General features: G+C 38.4%; 1 protein-coding gene across 35 annotated transcripts in view; it reads right to left on the bottom strand.

Annotated features, from left to right (window-relative positions):
• The window catches only part of INPP4B (inositol polyphosphate-4-phosphatase type II B), a 747875-nt gene that overhangs the window by 214262 nt on the left and 515424 nt on the right, over positions 1-18189 (bottom strand). For all 35 annotated transcript variants that reach the window (XM_070608969.1, XM_070608970.1, XM_070608973.1 and 32 more), the window contains one exon: positions 3468-3579. In XM_070608969.1, the coding sequence (XP_070465070.1) occupies positions 3468-3579 (112 nt within the window). The remainder of the gene's footprint in view (positions 1-3467; positions 3580-18189) is intronic.

Here is an 18189-nt window from a genome sequence, read left to right as displayed (position 1 = left end):
TTGGGGTATGCATTGTAATTTTAGATACAGTTGCAGAGAAGGCTTCAGTGAGAAGGTGACATTTTGCTTAAAGACTAGAAGGAAGTAATGTAGTGAAGCACACAGTGACCTAGGGAAAACGGTTCAAAGGCAGGTTGAATAACGAAGTGCAAGGACCTGAGTTTGAAATGCACCTGGAATCTTAAAGGAATAGCAAAGAAGATAACGTGGCTGGATTGAAGGGAGCAAAAAAAAGGAGTAGAGGATAAGGCGAAGGAAGTAATGGGGGCAAACACTTGTAGGACTTTAAGTTAGGTCACTGAAAGGAGTTGGGTTTATACTTTCAGGAAGTTGAGAAGCCTTTGGAGGAATGACATGGTCTGCATTATATTTTAATAAGTGCTCTGCTGAGAACAGACTATGATGGACAGGCGGGTGTGTGAGGGGAGGAGGAAGGAGGGAATCAGGGACACGTTCAAGAGAGTACTGTAAAAATCTAGGTGAGAGACAATGTTGGTAACAGTGAAGGGGTCACAAGTCATCAGATTCAGGATTTATTTAGAAGACAGTCTCAACAGGATTTGCTGACAAATTGACTGTGAGTATGACAGGAAGAAAGGAGAGAAAGAAGACTCCAAAATAAAAAAAAAAACAGTTTTGGATACCTAATGCAGTATTTCCCCTAATATATTAGCTTTGTAAAAGGACAATGTTAGCGTTTCTTTTGCGAATTTTTCTTTCTACTGCTGTGTGATTTTTAACACTGTTGTCTATTTCTATGCATGTATATATCAAAGTTTGACCCAGTATAATATGGGTCATGACCCTCGGCACAAGCTTCCCTTGATGAGAAATATAATAATAATAATATGATTTGAGGAAACAAGCAAGTAAATACATGTGAACGGAAAGAGTTTGAATTTTTACTTACATTTTATTCCATGCTCTGGATTCATGATTAAAAGATTCATGATTAAAATGTAGTTTTTGTGTCAGGAATATTGTTATAAACTGAATTATGTTCCTCAAAATTCATATGTTGAAGCCCCAGCGCCTAATGTGACTGTATTTGGAGATAGGGCCTTTATGGAGGAAATCAAGGTTAAATAAGGTCATGAGGCTGGGGCCCCAGTCCTATAGGGCTGGTGTCCTTTCAAGACAAGGACGAGACACCACAGCTGGCTCACTCTCTCTCTCTGCATGTGTGCCAAGGAAAGGCCATGTGAGGACACAAGGAGAAGTCTGCAGGCCAGGATGAGAGCTCTCCCCAGGAAGTGAATCGTCTGGCACCTTGATCTAGGATTTCCTAGTTTTTTAGAACTGTGAGAAAATAAATTTTTGTTGTTTAAGCCACTCTGACTATGGCATTTTATCATGGCAGCCCAAACTGATGAACACAGGTATTAATCACTTATCTGCTTAGGTATACGTGAGAGAGAACATGTGTTACTCACCCACATGACCATAGTGCTAAGAGTAACTGCATTTATTTCCCTCCCATTCATGCAAACCACTGAAAGGGATATTTTTTTTAGGGATAACCTCTATTTCAGTTACTTCATCTTTTTATATGTTTCAGTCAATCACTAACTTCAGGATCTAAATCACCATTAGTAGCAGATTGCGTTAATACACTTCACAGGAATTTTGATTTAGCAAATCTGCCAAAGGGTCCCAGAATTTCCATTTCTAACAAACACCCCAGATGATTCTGATCATACTTCAAAAAATACTGAGATAATTATTTCTACATAATTCTTCTAAATATCACGCATAGTGCACCTTACTACATGCCTGTCACTCAATCATGAATATCCCTAGGGATTGTCAACAGAGTTTATAGTAACTGTAAAAAGGATTTGCAAAAGGTCAAGGTTTACTAAGAATCCAGACAGGACAGAGGTAATGCCAATAGTGCTTGGTGTGTTTACCATCTTAGTCAACTTATGACTCGTGCGTGGTACATGCTGACACTGCCACTTCCTATTCCTAGAACAGGCCAGTTAAGGCTTTTTTAAGTTCACATTACTAAGTCAGAAACATTAAGTAGGATGGACTTTGGTGGGGCATATTCCTGGGTATCAAGTTCTCCATTTATGAAAAGAACATGATTCAACTTGTGCTATCTCATAATAGTTACATGGTAAATGAGTCAGGGGGTGGGCAAGCTTTGAGGAAAATAGAGAGGTAGCTAATAATAGAGTCAGAGTCAGGGAACGTAGCCCTACTTTGACATGTGGAGTGTTTCTGCTACTGGTCTCCCGGCACACTGCCACAGGTCCAGGCACCATTTTCTGCCTATTTCTGCTCTCTGTCCCTGCTTAGCCTCCAAAGCCTCCCTGTTAATCTCGATACAGCATTCATGTGGCGGTGACTAATATGAGTCTTGTATAGAACTCCAAAGGAGACAGGATTGAATGAAGGGACCCGGCCACAAGACAGGAGTCTTGAGTACACGGATCCTAAGAAGACCTGCTGCAAAACTTCACAAGGGCCCTGAGACTTTCAAGTAATGTGATTCAAACTTTGGGCCTCCTTGGAATATTTTCACTCCAATGATATGTTCCAACGGAGAGTAGGGGAATGGAGAAGAAAAAGGCTTGGGACAGAAGATGAGAGCCTAGTTTATTCTGGGGCAAGAACGATATGTTTTTGACAGGCAGTCAGATTTTTTTGTAAAGTTAAATAATTTGTTAAGTGTTAGATAAACACCATCTCTCATGTAAATATTTCCTCAGTACCAAAAATTATATATGCTCCCATAAGGCATGCTAAGCCAGAAATTAAGTCATAATAGGCCTTATCATGAAATGATGCTCATTTATGAAAAGCTTAAAAAAAAAAAATACTTAGATCAAGCTTCTCTTTCTTGGAGAGAAGAAAGTAAAAATCCTGGACACATCCTGATATGCACTGGGGCCTTCATCCTAGGCTTCAAGGAGGCTGCTTTGCTTCCAGAAGGCATTGCCCCTCCTCCAGAGCTGTCCCTCCTCTCTGTACTATTTCCTGCATCTCTCTCAGCAATTTAATAAGGCACAAAGTCATTGACTGTGCCCTCTTTCACATACATAAAAATGAAATCCAAATGCAAATTGCATCTCTTTCCAAAGAGGGATTAGAGTAGAGAAGTGGTTATTTTTGGCAATAGCTCTCCCAGAATCTTCTGTGCATCTCAAGTAGGGTTAATTATGGCAGAAAGCAAGAGTGATCAATACTTCTGTTCAACTGAGAAGAGGCAGTGTCAACAGGGAGACAGTGGTGAAGAGGAAGGCGTCTCTGAATGGCACGTGGCTTTGCATAGTTCCATGCAAACAGGCCCTCTGGTTCGGAGGATGAAACACACTTATGGTATTCCAATTCCAAAGCTGATTTCTCATTTAGCTTTTGAATAATGAGATTTCGTTACACAGAGGCGCTGGTGATTCAGGCATCTGGCAGAGCTGATCATTTCTAATTTAATTTGTGCAATGAGCTGACTGAGACCCTACCTTTTGTCCCTGCACATCTGTCGTGATGTGGTCGGCTTCCCCATCCTCAATCTCCCCCATCTTCACGAGACTGACTTCTATGGTGCCAACAACTTTGCCACCATCTGAAGTTCTGCAACCAAAAATAAATGAAATGGAAAGATAAGAATCTTCTCTCTGCTTAAAGTATGACCAAACATGTTTGTTTCTGAAAACTACTAATATTGCTCTTTACCTTCATTGGTTTTAATTAAACAAATCTGCTTAAAACACATGGAAACATGTTAATAGTGTTGACGTTGATTTTAATTTCAAAAGAAAATTAACCATGAATTTGTGAGGTAAGCACATGGATTGTCAGAAATGACCATGTGAAGGTGAAACCTCTTCAAGCTTCTCAGGAGTAGCTGTAAATAGCGTGGATCCACATCCTGTTTGACATCTTCACATCTCTACAACAACATAAACCAGAGCTCCCTACATCCATTGCAAAGGATATTGTGTGCATCGATTACAAAACCTACAGCTGAATAAAATAGAAAAGAGTATAAACATCCTTATATTCCTCTGTGACCGGGCTATTAGCTACAACATCTTATTTTGTACCTTTTCTCTAAGATCATTTTTCTAACAGACTAGATAAAGAAGATTCTCTCCCAGAAAACATAAGAAAGTTAAGGTACATGCAGAGCAGAAATTAACCATAGAGATCATTTAATACAGCTCACTGATTTTTCAGATAAAGAAACTGAGACTCAAAAAGATGGAAAGACTCGTCCAAGGTAACAAAGTGCAAAACCAGACACCCAGGTTTCTATCTTCTTGAAGTCTGTTCATCACTGAACAACTCTTCTTTATTTAATAATGATGATAATTTTATTATTACAATTATCATCACTATTGTCTTCAATATACAAATTTCATGGTTGACAAGAATAATGAAAGATTAAAAAAAATTAGTCACCACTATCCTTTAAGATTCTCTAATTTCTTTTTCCAGGCAAGAAAATATACAGAATTAATGGTGCCATCATACCAAGGAAACACTGACACATAATGATATTTTTGCCTTGAATCTCATTTTGAAAATAGCAGTAAGCCACCCCATAGGTACGATATGTTGCTATAACTTCTATCTAAGCCTAATTGGCTAATATTAGTCATGTGACACATTTTTTTTTTATTTAGTCACGTTCTTTTCTGAAATTTGTTTTTAACTTTAATCTTAACGCAAATGGCGTCTTTCTATCAATCAGTTTCTTCTAAATGTCACTATTTTGTTATTAGATGGGTCAGGAGAGGAATAGAAAAATTAGTGTAAGTAGTTTAGCAAAATGCTAATTAAAATAATGAATAAGTTAGATGAAACAGAAACCCAATTATGTTACTAGATCATGGCAAGTTTTTCACAAAATATAAAAACGCCAAATCGACACACATCTTTTGAATTATGCTTTTAAAGAAACTGAAACAGGAAAATTCTGATGACATATATATACCTAACGTCATGATGCAATAAAATAAAGATTATGTACATAAGAAAAAGAAATGTGATTTACTTTTTAAATAGTATATTAAGATTTCTTACTAAAATATGAAATAATATGGTTCCTGGTGATTTTTAAATCAGTGGAAATCACAATATTGACTCAATTATTTAAAACTAATATAGAAAACTTAAACATTCATCACAAAGATGTGTATACGAATGGCAGTATAATCTATGACTTTGTGAAAAATGATATTAGCTCCAATTCTGGGGTGGATTTAAAAAATTCATTATACCATTTTCCCACTTGAAAATGCCATAACTTGTTATAAGTCCTGATGTGACATATCTCTGTAAATTTCTTCAGTACCTGGTAGTTAAAGATTTTATTTTTTTTTTAGATTTTATTTTTTTTTCCTTTTTATGCCCAAAGCCCCCTGGTACATAGTTGTGTAACTTTTTTTAGTTGTGGGTCCTTCTAGTTGTGGCATGTGGGACGCCGCCTCAGCATGGCTTGATGAGCAGTGCCATGACTGCGCCCGGGATTCTAACTGGTGAAACCCTGGACCACCGAAGCGGAGCTCGAGAACTTAACCACTAGACCACGGGGCCAGCCCCTCCTTTTATTTTTTAAAGATTTTATTTTTTTTGTTACATGGTAGTTAAATAAAGTGTTTAATAAGAGCCCTTGGGGCCGGCACCATGGTCAAGTGGTTAAGTTTGCACGCTCAGCTTCAGAGGCCCAGTGTTTTGCTGGTTTGGATCCTGGGCACAGACCTATCGCTGCTCATCAAGCCATGCTGAGGCGGCATCTCACATAGCAGAACTAGAAGGACCTACAACTAGAATATACAACTATGTACAGGCGGCTTTGGGGAGAAGAAAAAGAAGAAAAAAAAAATGATTGGCCACAGATGTTAGCTCAGAGCCAAGCTTCAAACAAAAAAATAAATGAATAAGAGCCCTCCCTCATTGGCATTACTCACAATTTTTTTCTAGAGATTTTCAGACTTCCTTTTCTCTCAAACTGATCATCAATAACAATTAAAGGTAACTCTTTCTTCCTGTAGGAAATTGTGTAACAATTTTTGCTTGAGTAGACTGAGCTACCTTAGTTTCTAGGAATGCAAAGCCTACATATAACTTTTGAAACTTGTTTACTGAACTAAACAAAAAAATGCTACAATGATTTGAAACAGAGGGTAGACTTTTCACAGCCTCTCCCAAGACTCGGTAATAAAATAGTATCTGCCGTAAGGGTGAAAGTGTGAACTCAGGAGTTTGAGCTCTCTGTTAGTTGCAGGACCTCGTCAAGGAGCTCCACCACGTGAAACTTCAATCATTTGTAGAATGGAGAAGATAATAACATTGTTGTGAGGATTAAGTTGTAACATGATTTATGTAAAATGCTTAGCACAATGCCTTCCACAAGATAAGTGCTTCTTCCTTCTCTCCCTCTTCTTTATCCTAGTTGTAGTAGTAGTAGTAGTAGTAGTAATAGCAGTAGCAGCAGCAGCAGCAGCAGCAGCAGTAGTAGTAGTAATAGCAGTAGTAGTAGTAGTAGTAATAGCAGAAGTAGTAGCAGCAGCAGTAGTAGTAGTAGTAATAGCAGTAGCAGCAGCAGCAGCAGCAGTAGTAGAAGTAGTAGTAGTAATAGCAGTAGTAGTAGCAGCAGCAGTAGTAGTAGTGGTAATAGTAGTAGTAGTGGCAGCAGCAACAGAATTGCTATTGTCATTAATGTATTATATTATATTTAATTTGATTCTCTATAGGGATTTTACTAAAATCAGCACCCAAGACTAGTAAAAGGTCATAGGATCTCATGGCACATGCATTTCAACAGTGAATAAGTGCTTATTCATTTCAACAGTGAGTAAATGCTTATTCCAGATACAAAGACTTAGTAATAACAGATGACGTTATGAAGTTTACATTCCTAACAGTGCAAAGAGCACAAGTTTATAACTAATTACAAGGCAAGAGAAACTTTCGAAGTGCCAAAGGAGATGAACATGCCATGTATTATGGCAGCAGGCTTCTGAACATAGCTCCATCTATTCCCTTTTAAAAAGGCTCTGGCTACGTTTTAAATAATTTTTATGCCTTGTGAGTTTCCTATTTCTCTTTATCTCCTATTGGCTTCCATTTCACCCCAGAATGGAATCAAAGCAAGAAGCCTGCTTAATCTAGTGGCAATAGAGGGATTCTAAAATCATTTTTCCCCCAAAACCGTTTTGGACAGGAAGCTCTGAGTACCCTAAAGCATGCCTTTCCATCTGAGATGTGTGGGAGACGAGGAATGAGGAATCCAGGTTATAAGCTAAAGAACTGAACCCAAGTCCCCAAAAATCATGGTCCACACTGCCAGTGAACTGCACCGTAAAATGTGGAAGCAGTTTCTTCCGTATTCTGTTAACAACTTACCATACACCGAGTATGGATATTCCACTCTTCTCTTCAATCAGGAAAGTCATGATTGAAATAACTATTTCATGTTTCCACAGGCTATTTCAAAGGCGACTTCATAGAAATTTAGAAAATATTCATTCTTAAATGCTTAATTATGCTTTTAATTTATCATCCATCAGGTTTAGGAGGCTAGCAATTATAGCTTAACCACTATTCATCACCAAAATTCTACTGAATTTTATCTAGGGGAAATTCATCATATCTTTCATGGAAGATATATTGAAGAGACTTCTGGGCTAGGAATCAAGAAACCCAAGTACGACCTCCAGCTCAGCTGTTAATTAACTATGTGACTGATGACACACCACTGTAGTTTTCTAGATTTCAGTTTCCTTTACTGCAAAACAAAGAGTTGGTCTCTAACAGCTTTCTATCACATCAGCACTCAAGTCCTTGTGCTAGTCACTCCTGGGATTCCATCACACGATTCCACTGTGGGCATCATAGGCCATCACAGGCTGCTACAGCCTTGGGAAAAATCTCAGGCACAGTCTAGCTTCTCCTCTTCACTCCCCACCTTCCCATCCAACGTTCCTCCAAAACAAACCAAACAAATCAAATACATGCCAAACCTGGAAAGCAACTAACACTTACAGTCAAATAATTTGGCTAGTTTTTCGTATAATATCCTATGTACATATATACATATATATGGGGTGTGTGTGTGTGAGTGTGTGTGTGCATGTTTACCGCCATTATGGCAATGCATCGTGGTATTTTTACAAGAATACAAATTTGACTGATCCAGAAACAAAAGTGATCTTCATACACTTTCCTAGCAATTTATATGGCAGTAAGAACAGGCTGCAGTAATAAGTAACTATCTCAATCTATATGAACAAAGAAAAAATAATGTCATTTCAGACAGCTCTTGCCAGGCCATTACCACTGTTTAATGCAGAGAGCTGTAAGAGAAGTAAAAAGATGGATAGTTCATGGCTGCTATAGTATTTTGATCACAACATCAAGTTCCTAATTCCCTCAGCAGAGACACTTAAATATTTAACCACGCCAACAAGGTGGAAGACAACAAAGGGGACATTTCGGCAACACGAATCGACACTCCTTTTCACTTAGGTTTTAGCATGTATAATACATTAGTGATTAAGGTTTTTAAAAATCTGCCTTTAAAATAATGCCCCTAATGCTTCCTAATGAAATATTCAACCTCACATGCTGAAACATACAAACATTTTTAGAAGACTGAAGGAAAGTCTTCTAACAAAGGACAACGGAATGATACTCTTCCTCTAAACTCCTTTACCATCTACAGTACTGTCCTTAGTAGAGCAAAAAGGAAGCAAAAAAAACACCTCTGGAAATGTTAAACAGCAACATGTATACAACTCCTCTGTTCTGGAAGTGCCACAGACAAACCAACAAATGACTGTGAACATCCAGGGAAAAATCATCATTAGCACTGTCAGTCTTTGTGAACATAAAGCAGTCCCGGTGTTACACACACGCATCTTCAGCTGCGGGACATGCCTTGCATTTAAACCATCTAGATGTGTCACTGGGAAATGAAAATCTCACCCGGACAAGAAAATAAACAAAGGCCATAAGTAAACAAATGGCGTTAGTGAGCGAGTCAGTGCACCTTGAGGAACTTTCTGGTGAATACATTTATCTGGCTATGCTAGATTTACTTAGGGCTCACAGAAGTTAAGAGTTCTATTGAAGTATGTATAACTAAACACACCTCTATTCTGGCTGAAATTCACAAACGTCAGGAGGGGTATAATACTTTCAAACTAATACCCAAATAAAATCTTTCAGTAGTTCTTAAGATTATAGCTCACACACTCTAAGGTACAGTCCTTGTTTTTTTCCCTCTGTTTTCTTTATAAGCTTGCCTTGAGAAATTCCATCCATTATTATGGATCCAACTATCCCTTCTATGAGGACCTACCACAATTTTATATTCCCCACTCTGTCCTGATTTCCTGATCTAGAACTCCAAATTCCTGTTGTCCTGATATTATTTTACATTCTGTAAGCTTGAAATTCAACTCTTCCTTCCTCAAATCCCAACTTGTTTACATCGATAGGACATCCTTCTCCAAAGACCAAAACCATAGAATATTCCATCTCTATCTGTGCATTGCCCCTACCCTCCAATGAGTCACTGAGCCACACCGATTCTTCCTCTATAGTGTCTCTTACAAGCGCCCCTTCCCAAAGGCAACATCGCCTCTCCTACATTATACTTGGAGAAGCTACTTCCCATTTTCCAGTATCTTTCTCTTCCATTCCATTCATCTCAAGTTTTCCTTTTAAAGCCTTGCTATCGCTATTTTATTTTCTTTCCTCTGTTGGAAGTCTTTAGACACTGCACAGTGAATAACCAGAGAGTCTGAAGTATAGCCTGTCTTTCAAGGCCTTATATCAGGACTTGTCAAGGGTTATGGACAGCTCAGTATTTTCGGTTCAAACTGATCCATGTCATCACACACCATTAAATAATGGAGTCTGGTTTAGTGGAAACTGCAGTGAACACTGAGTAACAAAGTCCTTGGTCATGGTGTTGGCTCTTTATGGTAAAGAGCTATGTGATTGTGCACAGGCAATTCAGCTTCTACGGAGATTTCCTAGCTATAAAATGAAGATAGTGAAACATCCTACTTATCTCACAAAATGTATGTAACCAAAAACAAGGTTTTAAGTTTAAATATAAAAATGCTTTAGTGTATGAGAGTGAGTACTATAGTTACACAGTCTGGCCACAAAGCTTCAAGAGCATATCATAGAAGTGTTGACTATCAGTTTTTCAGACTAATTGGCTTGTAATTCCTCTTAACTGCTAAAAACAGTACTATTCACACATGAGGAATTCCTTCAATACAAATAAGCTAAAACAAATCTTTCCCTCCTCATGACTCTACTAAGAATATATATAGTAAGTTATATTTGGAAACTTGTTTCTATGCTAAATGTGAAATATAAACTATCTCCTTGAATGTAAGAGATATCCTGTTAGCAAGGTGAGAAAACAAGATCAGCATCTTCTAAATATGTTTGTCAGGATTCAGAGGTAATCAAAATTACATTAAAATTAATAGGACACCATGACCCACCCCTTGGTAGATAAGGGATTGCAGGTAAGATGGAGCCAGCACACCTTGTCCACTGAATGCAGCTACAAAACCTGGACGGAATGCACAGAGCACCTATTTGAGGACTCAAAGTAGATAGCACCAGGTATTGGGAAGAAGATCAGAATTTTAAATATCACCGAACTACACCTGAGTTTACCACTTTTTCTCTCTACGGTATCTAGATTCAACCTAGTTTCAACACAACCCTAAACCTAGAGGTGCTCATTGGTCTAGACAGAGAGAGCTTCAGGAAAGTTCTCTAGTCTGGCTCAAAGAATGGGAAAGAGGTCTGCAAACAGTCAGAAGAATGGAGAAATCTCTTTTCTTTTTTCCCCTCTCACATGCACCAGCCCTGAAGTAATCCAGTGGTGTCAGCAACAATAGTGTCAGCAAGGAGAAACTGCAGGAGCCTAAAACCATAACGGAAGGAAAGTGTCCTCTCTGGAGCCGTGATCCGAAGGGAGTCGGGCGAATGCTTTTACTTTTTATCGCTCTCTGTTCTCCTGCCTCTTGGCCCCAGAAGAGGGTGCAGTTGCATGGCAGAGAAGGGAATAAATCCTCAGCTTTCTGGCTGGAGGATCAAAAAGAGAAGCCACAGGAAACAGGAATGTGCTGGGGAGAGTGTGGAGAGGAAGGAACCCAGGAAAGGGACTTCTTAATGTTGCTCATGAGCTCCTGGGCTCACCCCAAGCTGTGCCTGTGTGGATCTAAGCAGTATATCAGAGACTCTGAGAAATAATCTATGGACTTGACCACCCCTTGGTCCTAGACTGCCATCTGGGTGACAAACATGAGGTTAGGCCTGAATAACACTACAAAAGTTTTGAAAACAGAAGCAATATTGAAACTACAAGTTTTCACAGGACACAAGGTCAACACACAAATATTTAGCAATGAACAGTTAGAAACCGAAATTTAAAATATATATCATTTATAGTAGGTCCAAAACACAGTACTTAGTTGTAAATCTAGCAAAAATGTACAAGATCTACATGGTGAAGTACTACAAATGATGGAAGAAATAAAAAAAGATCTAAATAAATGTAGAGACATACTGTGCTCATGCATTAGAAGAGTCAATTTTATAAAGATGTCAATTCTCCCCAAATTGATCTATACATTTAATGCAATACCAATCAAAATCCCAGCAAGACTTTTTATCGATATTGACAAGCTGATTCAAAAAGTTACAAGGAAAAGCAAAGGAAATAGAATAGCCAAAATAATTCTGAGGAAGAACAAAAATGGACAAATTGCATCTACTGATTTTAAGACACTTAAATCTATAGTAATCAAAACTATGTGGTGTTGGTGAAAGGATAGACATATTGATAAATGAAACAAAATAGAGAGGAAATATGACCAATTTATTTTTGACACAGTTACAGTTAATTCAATGAAAAAGAATAGTGCTTTCAACAAATGGTATTGGAACAGTTGGGGAAAAAATAAAACTTGGCTTAAACTTCACAACTGAAACAAAAGTCAAAATGGTTTATAAATGTAAAATATAAAACTTTTAAAAGAAGACATAGGAGAAAAATCTTCATGAATTGGGCCTAGTCAAAGTGTTCTTAAATATGACATTAAAAGCATGAGTTAAAAAAGAAAAAACCGACAAATTGAACTTCATTAAAATTGCCAACTTTTGCTCTGTGAAAGACATTGTTACACAAATGAAAACAAGCTACTGAGTGGAAGACAATATATTTACAAACCATATATCTGATAAAGAACTTGCATCCAAAATATATAAAGAGTCCTAAAAACTCAACAAGAAAACAAACAGCCTAATTAATAAATTGGCAAAAAAGTTGAACACACATGCCTCAAAACAAGATATACAGATAGCAAATAGCCCAGGGAAAACTTTTCAACATCAGTGGTCATCAGGGAAATGAAAATTAAAAGCACTATGAGACCCCACTATATAACTGAGAACAGCTGGCGAGGATGCAGAGCCACCAAAACTCTCGTACACTGCTGGTGGGGAAAACAGTTCAGCAGTTCCTCATAGAGTTCAACACACACTTACCATATGACCCAGAAATGCCAACCCTAGATATTTACCGTAAAGAAATAAAAACTTAGCATCACAGAGAAACCTACACATGAATATTTTAGCAGCTCCATTCATAATCGCCGAAAACTGGAAACAAGCAAAATATCCTTTAATGTGGATGGTTAAACAAACTGTGGTACAACCATCCCGTGGAAAACCACTCAGTACTTTAAAAAAACTGTTGGTGCACACAGTCACGTGGATGAATTTCAAAGGCATTAGACTGAACGAATGAAGTCAGTCTCAAAAGGATACGTACTGTATGATTCAATTTATATAACTTTCTCAAAAAGAAAAAGGTATGGTGATGGAGAGCAGATGGCTGGGGTAGGCATGAGGGGAGCACGAGTCAAAGGGGCAGAAGAGGGAGTTTCTCTGTGGTGACAGAAGAGTTCTGTATCCTAATTGTGACAGTGGTTACAAGAATCTGTACATGTGTCAAAATTCATAGAACTATACAATAATAAAAAGTCAGTTTTATTGTATGTTAATTTACAAAATAGAATAAATTAGAAAGGATATAGCTATTTTCTCTGATAATGAATTAATAGTAAACAAAAACAGCCAGTTAGTCTGGGAATACAGAAACAAAATTATTAAAACGTTATCCTCTTCCATGTGAAGCAAATCTTTTAATTTCTGACAACATTTATCTGCAATGGCAAAGTCAAAGTATCAATTTATCCCATGCCCTATTCTCAAAATATCTGCTCATGTAGAAATGCCATACGTGAGAGGAAAATTTCCACCTGAACGATGGAGAGCATTTCCTCAGATACTGGAGAGGAAAATGCTCACACAAGCCTTGTTCATGGGATAAAGCAACTGGCCACCTGTCTAAAATTACTCCCATTTAGAGCTACAACAGAGAAACTATTGTTAAGGCTTTTCGTTGGGTTAATTTATTTTATTATATTTACTTGCCTGACTTTTTATTTTGAGTAAGAGGCAGAAAAAGATTGAGGAAAAGAGCTCTCTATATATTAAGCAGAGACCATCGGGAGAAGGAGGGAATAGTAGCAAGAAAGGAATTATAGGAGGTTGTACACAGATTGCTAGGGAAACCTGATGTAACAGAGAATTTTTTTAAAGGCAAAAACATATTTTTTTAAAGCAAAATATACAGTTTTAAGACCAGGTACAAACAATCTTGACTGATGACTAAGCAAAATATTTTTTCTTACTAAAAATGGACATGCTCCTATAGCAAAAAAAAAAACTCTACATAAATGGTTTGCAAATGTCGCAAAACCAATCAAAATATTCTTAAACATTCTGAAAATATTCTGAAGATAAGTGGCATGGAGAACTAGAGGGTTCAATTATTAAATAATTAGTATTAAATACTAGTGATAGGTCAATACATAATATTCAAATTTTGAATCATATACATTTTTATCGGATTTTTTGTGTTTTTGTATTTACGTCAGTTTTTTAATGGTAGGAAATAGTGCAAAGAGATATTTTTTTAAAAAGCCAGCATTTAAAGGTCAAAGTTATACAGTATATGAACATAATTTTGAAGTACAATGTATTTCAAACCTGTGTTGTAAGGAATTCACTAAGCTTTAAATTGCACAATGAGGCAAGCGCTCTGAAGCAAATAATTCTTGGTGCTTATACTTTTATGCTTAATTGCATTTGGATTTGTTTTAAATTCTTCTGTTATTAAGTTATAAAACCTTGCAATTTTTAAAATATTTTTTCTTTATTATCCTTTAATATGACAATATTTTTAACCAAAAACGTTTCCAAAATTATAATTTTCCATAGAAATATAAAAATAATGTCAAAATAACAAAAAATAGTAACCCACTTACAAACATTTATTAAGCACCAAACATGCTGTGTAAACTATTACATGCGCAAGAATACAACAGAGAACAAAACAAAAATCCCTGCCCTCAGGGAGCTTGAATTCTCACGGTAAACAAGTAAATGACATGTCAGAATATGTGCCGTGGAGAAAAATGAAGCAGGGTAAGAAGGTGGATGAGCGCTGGGTTGGGGCTGCTACTTTAGATTCAGTAGTTGGGAAGGGCCTCTTTAATATGATGCCATTTGAACAAAAAGCTAAAGGAAGTAAAGCAGCGAGCCATCTGTCTTTCTTGGGGGAAGATCTTTTCAGGCAGAAAAAGCAGATGGTCCAAAGGCCTTGAAGTGAGTGAAGTGAATATGGTCCCCAGATTCAAGGAGGAGCGAAGACACCAATCTGGCTAAAGCTGGGTAGTAGGTGGGGAAAAGAAGTACTAGCCTGGAAGACTAGAACTTTGATATTGCTGCAAAATAAACGATCACAAACTCAGAAACTTGAAACAACATCCATTTATTATCTCACGGTTTTTGTAGATCAGAAGTCTGGGCTGGCTCCTCTACTCAGGGTCTCACAAGACTGAACTCAAGATGCAGGCTGAGCTGCATTCTCACATGATCTAGGGGAGAGTCTGCTTCCTAGCTCATTCAGGTTGTTGGTAGAATTTATTTCCTTGCAGCTGTCTGGCTGGGATCCCTGTTTCTAGCTCGTTATCAGCTGAGTTGATGCTCAGCTCCAAGAGGCCACCCTCAGGTTCTTACCATGTGGCCCTCTCCATAGGCAGATGACAAGATGGCAGTTTGCTTTTTCAAGACCAGCAGGAAAATTTGTCTCTCCAGTCTGCTAAGATGGTGTCTTATACGAGGTTACCCCAGCCACCTAGGTGTCATTATAGAAGTGACTATCTCATCACCTTTGGCATATAGGGTGACCTTATAAAGGGAGGCACTATCCTCTCATAGTCAGGCCCCATCCCCACTCAAGGGGAGAGTATTACGCAGGGCACATAAACCAGTGGGGTAGGAATGTTAGGGGACATCTTATATTCTGTCCACCACAAGAAGTGGTGAATGAGATAATCTAGAACTTGATAGGCCACTGTAAGAATTTTGCCCCTTCTCTGAGTGAGGTGGAAGACCAACAGAAGATTTTAAGCTGACATAAGTTTTAAAGTGAGAACGTGGGCTGCAGTGTAGAGAACAGACTGTACAGGAACAAAGAGAGAAGCATGGAGATGAGTTAGAAGAAAGCAGGATGAAGTTGAGATGTGTTAGATTCTAGTTTTCTTTTGAAGGTAGCACTGACAAGATATTGCGATTGGATATGCAGAATAAGAGAAAGAAGAATCAGAGACTACATAGATATGGCCTGAACAATGGGAAGAGTGGAGTTGCAATTTCCTGAGATGGGATGACTGTGAGGATAAACAGGATTTTAGGCAAAGGAGTGGGCAGCAAGGAAGAGTGAAGAATTCAGTTTTAAACATTTTAAGTTTGAGAAACTTTTTTAAAGTTCAAATAAAGATGTCATTAGGTGGTTGAATGTGAGAGTATGGAGTTTAAGAGACCAGTCAAGGCTAGAGAGAAAAACATGGGAATCATCAGAGTACAGATGATATTAAAAGCTTGGAGACTGGATGAAAATGAGTGAGTGAAGAGTGAAAAGAGAAGTGTTCCTAGACTGAGATATAGGACACTTCAACATTTAGAGGTCAGGGTATTAGGAGCAACCTGCAAAAAAAAAAAAACAAGAGGAGTGGCCAGCTTCTTAGCAGTAGGAAGAAAAAATGAAAATCTGGTATCTCAGCTATGAAGTGAAAAATGGGTTTTAAGGAGGGAGTGATCCACTGTACAGATACGCCAAAGGAGGAGCATCAAAAATTGTCCTTTGGATTTAGCAATGTGGAAGCCATTCATTCCTGATGGTGACAAAAGCTGTGTAGGTGAAGTGATGGAGATAAAAGCCTGATGAGGATGGATTCAAAAGACAATCAGAGGAGGCAAAGCAGAGACAGCTCCTAAAATGGTTCTCCTATAAAGAGGAGTGGGGAAATGGAGCACAAGTTAGGAGATGTGAGAGATTTGGTGGCAATTTTTTTTTCTTTTTGAGGAAGATTAGCCCTGAGCTAACATCTGCCAATCTTCCTCTTATTTTTGCTGAGGAAGACTGGCCCTGAGCTCACATCCATGCCCATCTTCCTCTACTTTATATGTGGGATGCCTACCACAGTGTGGCTTGCCAAGCACTGTCATGTCTGCACCCAGGATCCGAACTGATAAACCCTGGGCTGCTGAAGTGGAACACGTGCACTTAACCACTGCGTGGTGGCATTTTTTATGCTAATATACATGATCTAGTAGAGAGGGAATAATTTATGATATAAGAGCAAAATGAGATAATTGCTGGAGTAATGTTCTTGGAGAGGTGAAAAGAGAGGGAATCTAAAAGACTAGTGGAGGGGTTGACTTTAGATATGAAACAGAGTTCATCTAAAACAGGAAGGAAGGCAGAGTAAACGCTGGAACATTGGTAAATACAGTGTGGGAAATTGTCAAATTCCTCTTCTCAGTGAAACAGAAACCAGATAAATCATATGAGAATGAGGAAGAGGGGAGACTTTTTGGAGGTTCTGGAAACAAGGAGAGTGGGAGGGCAAATGGACCAGAGAAATATATTAGTACTATAGAGTAATAATGGGGGCACCCATGAAGTTAGAGGTCATGAACCCAAACAAAACCTCTAAGCATGGAAGTCAGGTTATGCAAGCCCACTCAGCTGCAAGGATGCAAGGATGGAGTAAGTGAACAAAATGTTGGATTTAACCACAGGTTTTGATGGTTTAGCTTTTATTTTCATTTTATCTATCTGTCTGTCTATTTGTCTATCTATTTATCTATCTATCTATCCATCTATCTATCTATATTTTGCTGGGGAAGTATAGTAACAGAATGGGGCACAGGAGTTGAGGATATATTCAAGGGAATTGTTTCGTGATTTCTCAGTGATGATGCACCATGGAACCTCAACTGGATAAAAACAGAAGAGTGGACATAGGGGAGGGGGCTGTAAAGGGTAGAGACAGAACTTTAGGATCAATGACTAGGTGCAGGCAAAGAGCAGCGAGAAGGAGTATCCTGGAAAGACATGAGATGAAAAAATCAGAAAATAGGACGCTTAAAATTAAGACTCTGGAGGGGTGGTATTAATGACAAGATGTAGGGGATGACCACAGGAGTGGGTTGCTGGAGTAGGGTAGAGAAAAGCCTAAAAGGCCAAGAAATTGAAAAAGTCATCTATGTGGCTATCGAATCACAAGATGTATAAAAGGAGTTGTGCTGAAGAGAGACACGGTGAATTACAAGTTAAAGTCCTCATGAAACGAGGGGAGGTGACTTCTTTAGGTGACCCCAGTAATGTGGGGAATCCAACGGCATGTTCAAGGTCAAAAGCTTCAATCCAGGGAGGTTTTCAGAGGATGTTGATCCTCCACCAGGTTTAAAAGGCAGCCACTTGGCAGGGCTGCAGAGGAGAAAGGCAGCTTCCAGTTAAAGAAAGAAAAATGATTGACGATAGGGGATGGGGCTGGGGAAGGACCTCAGGAATCGGAATACAGCTGGGGAGCAGAAGGCACTAGGGCCAGTGTAGGGAGAGGATAGACAGGTAAAATGATGGGCGGCCATGTGGATGAAGGATGACGTGCGGATCTAGGGCTTCTGCATGGTGACCAATCACCTGAGAATGAGTAATGGTTACCGCCACCATAAGGAAACTCAGTTTAGCTGGGCAAAATATGCATCGGTAGACAGGCCAGC

Source organism: Equus przewalskii, chromosome 2, assembly GCF_037783145.1.
Source record: "Equus przewalskii isolate Varuska chromosome 2, EquPr2, whole genome shotgun sequence".
NCBI lineage: Eukaryota > Metazoa > Chordata > Mammalia > Perissodactyla > Equidae > Equus > Equus przewalskii.
This window is presented reverse-complemented; position numbering and strand designations above follow the sequence as displayed.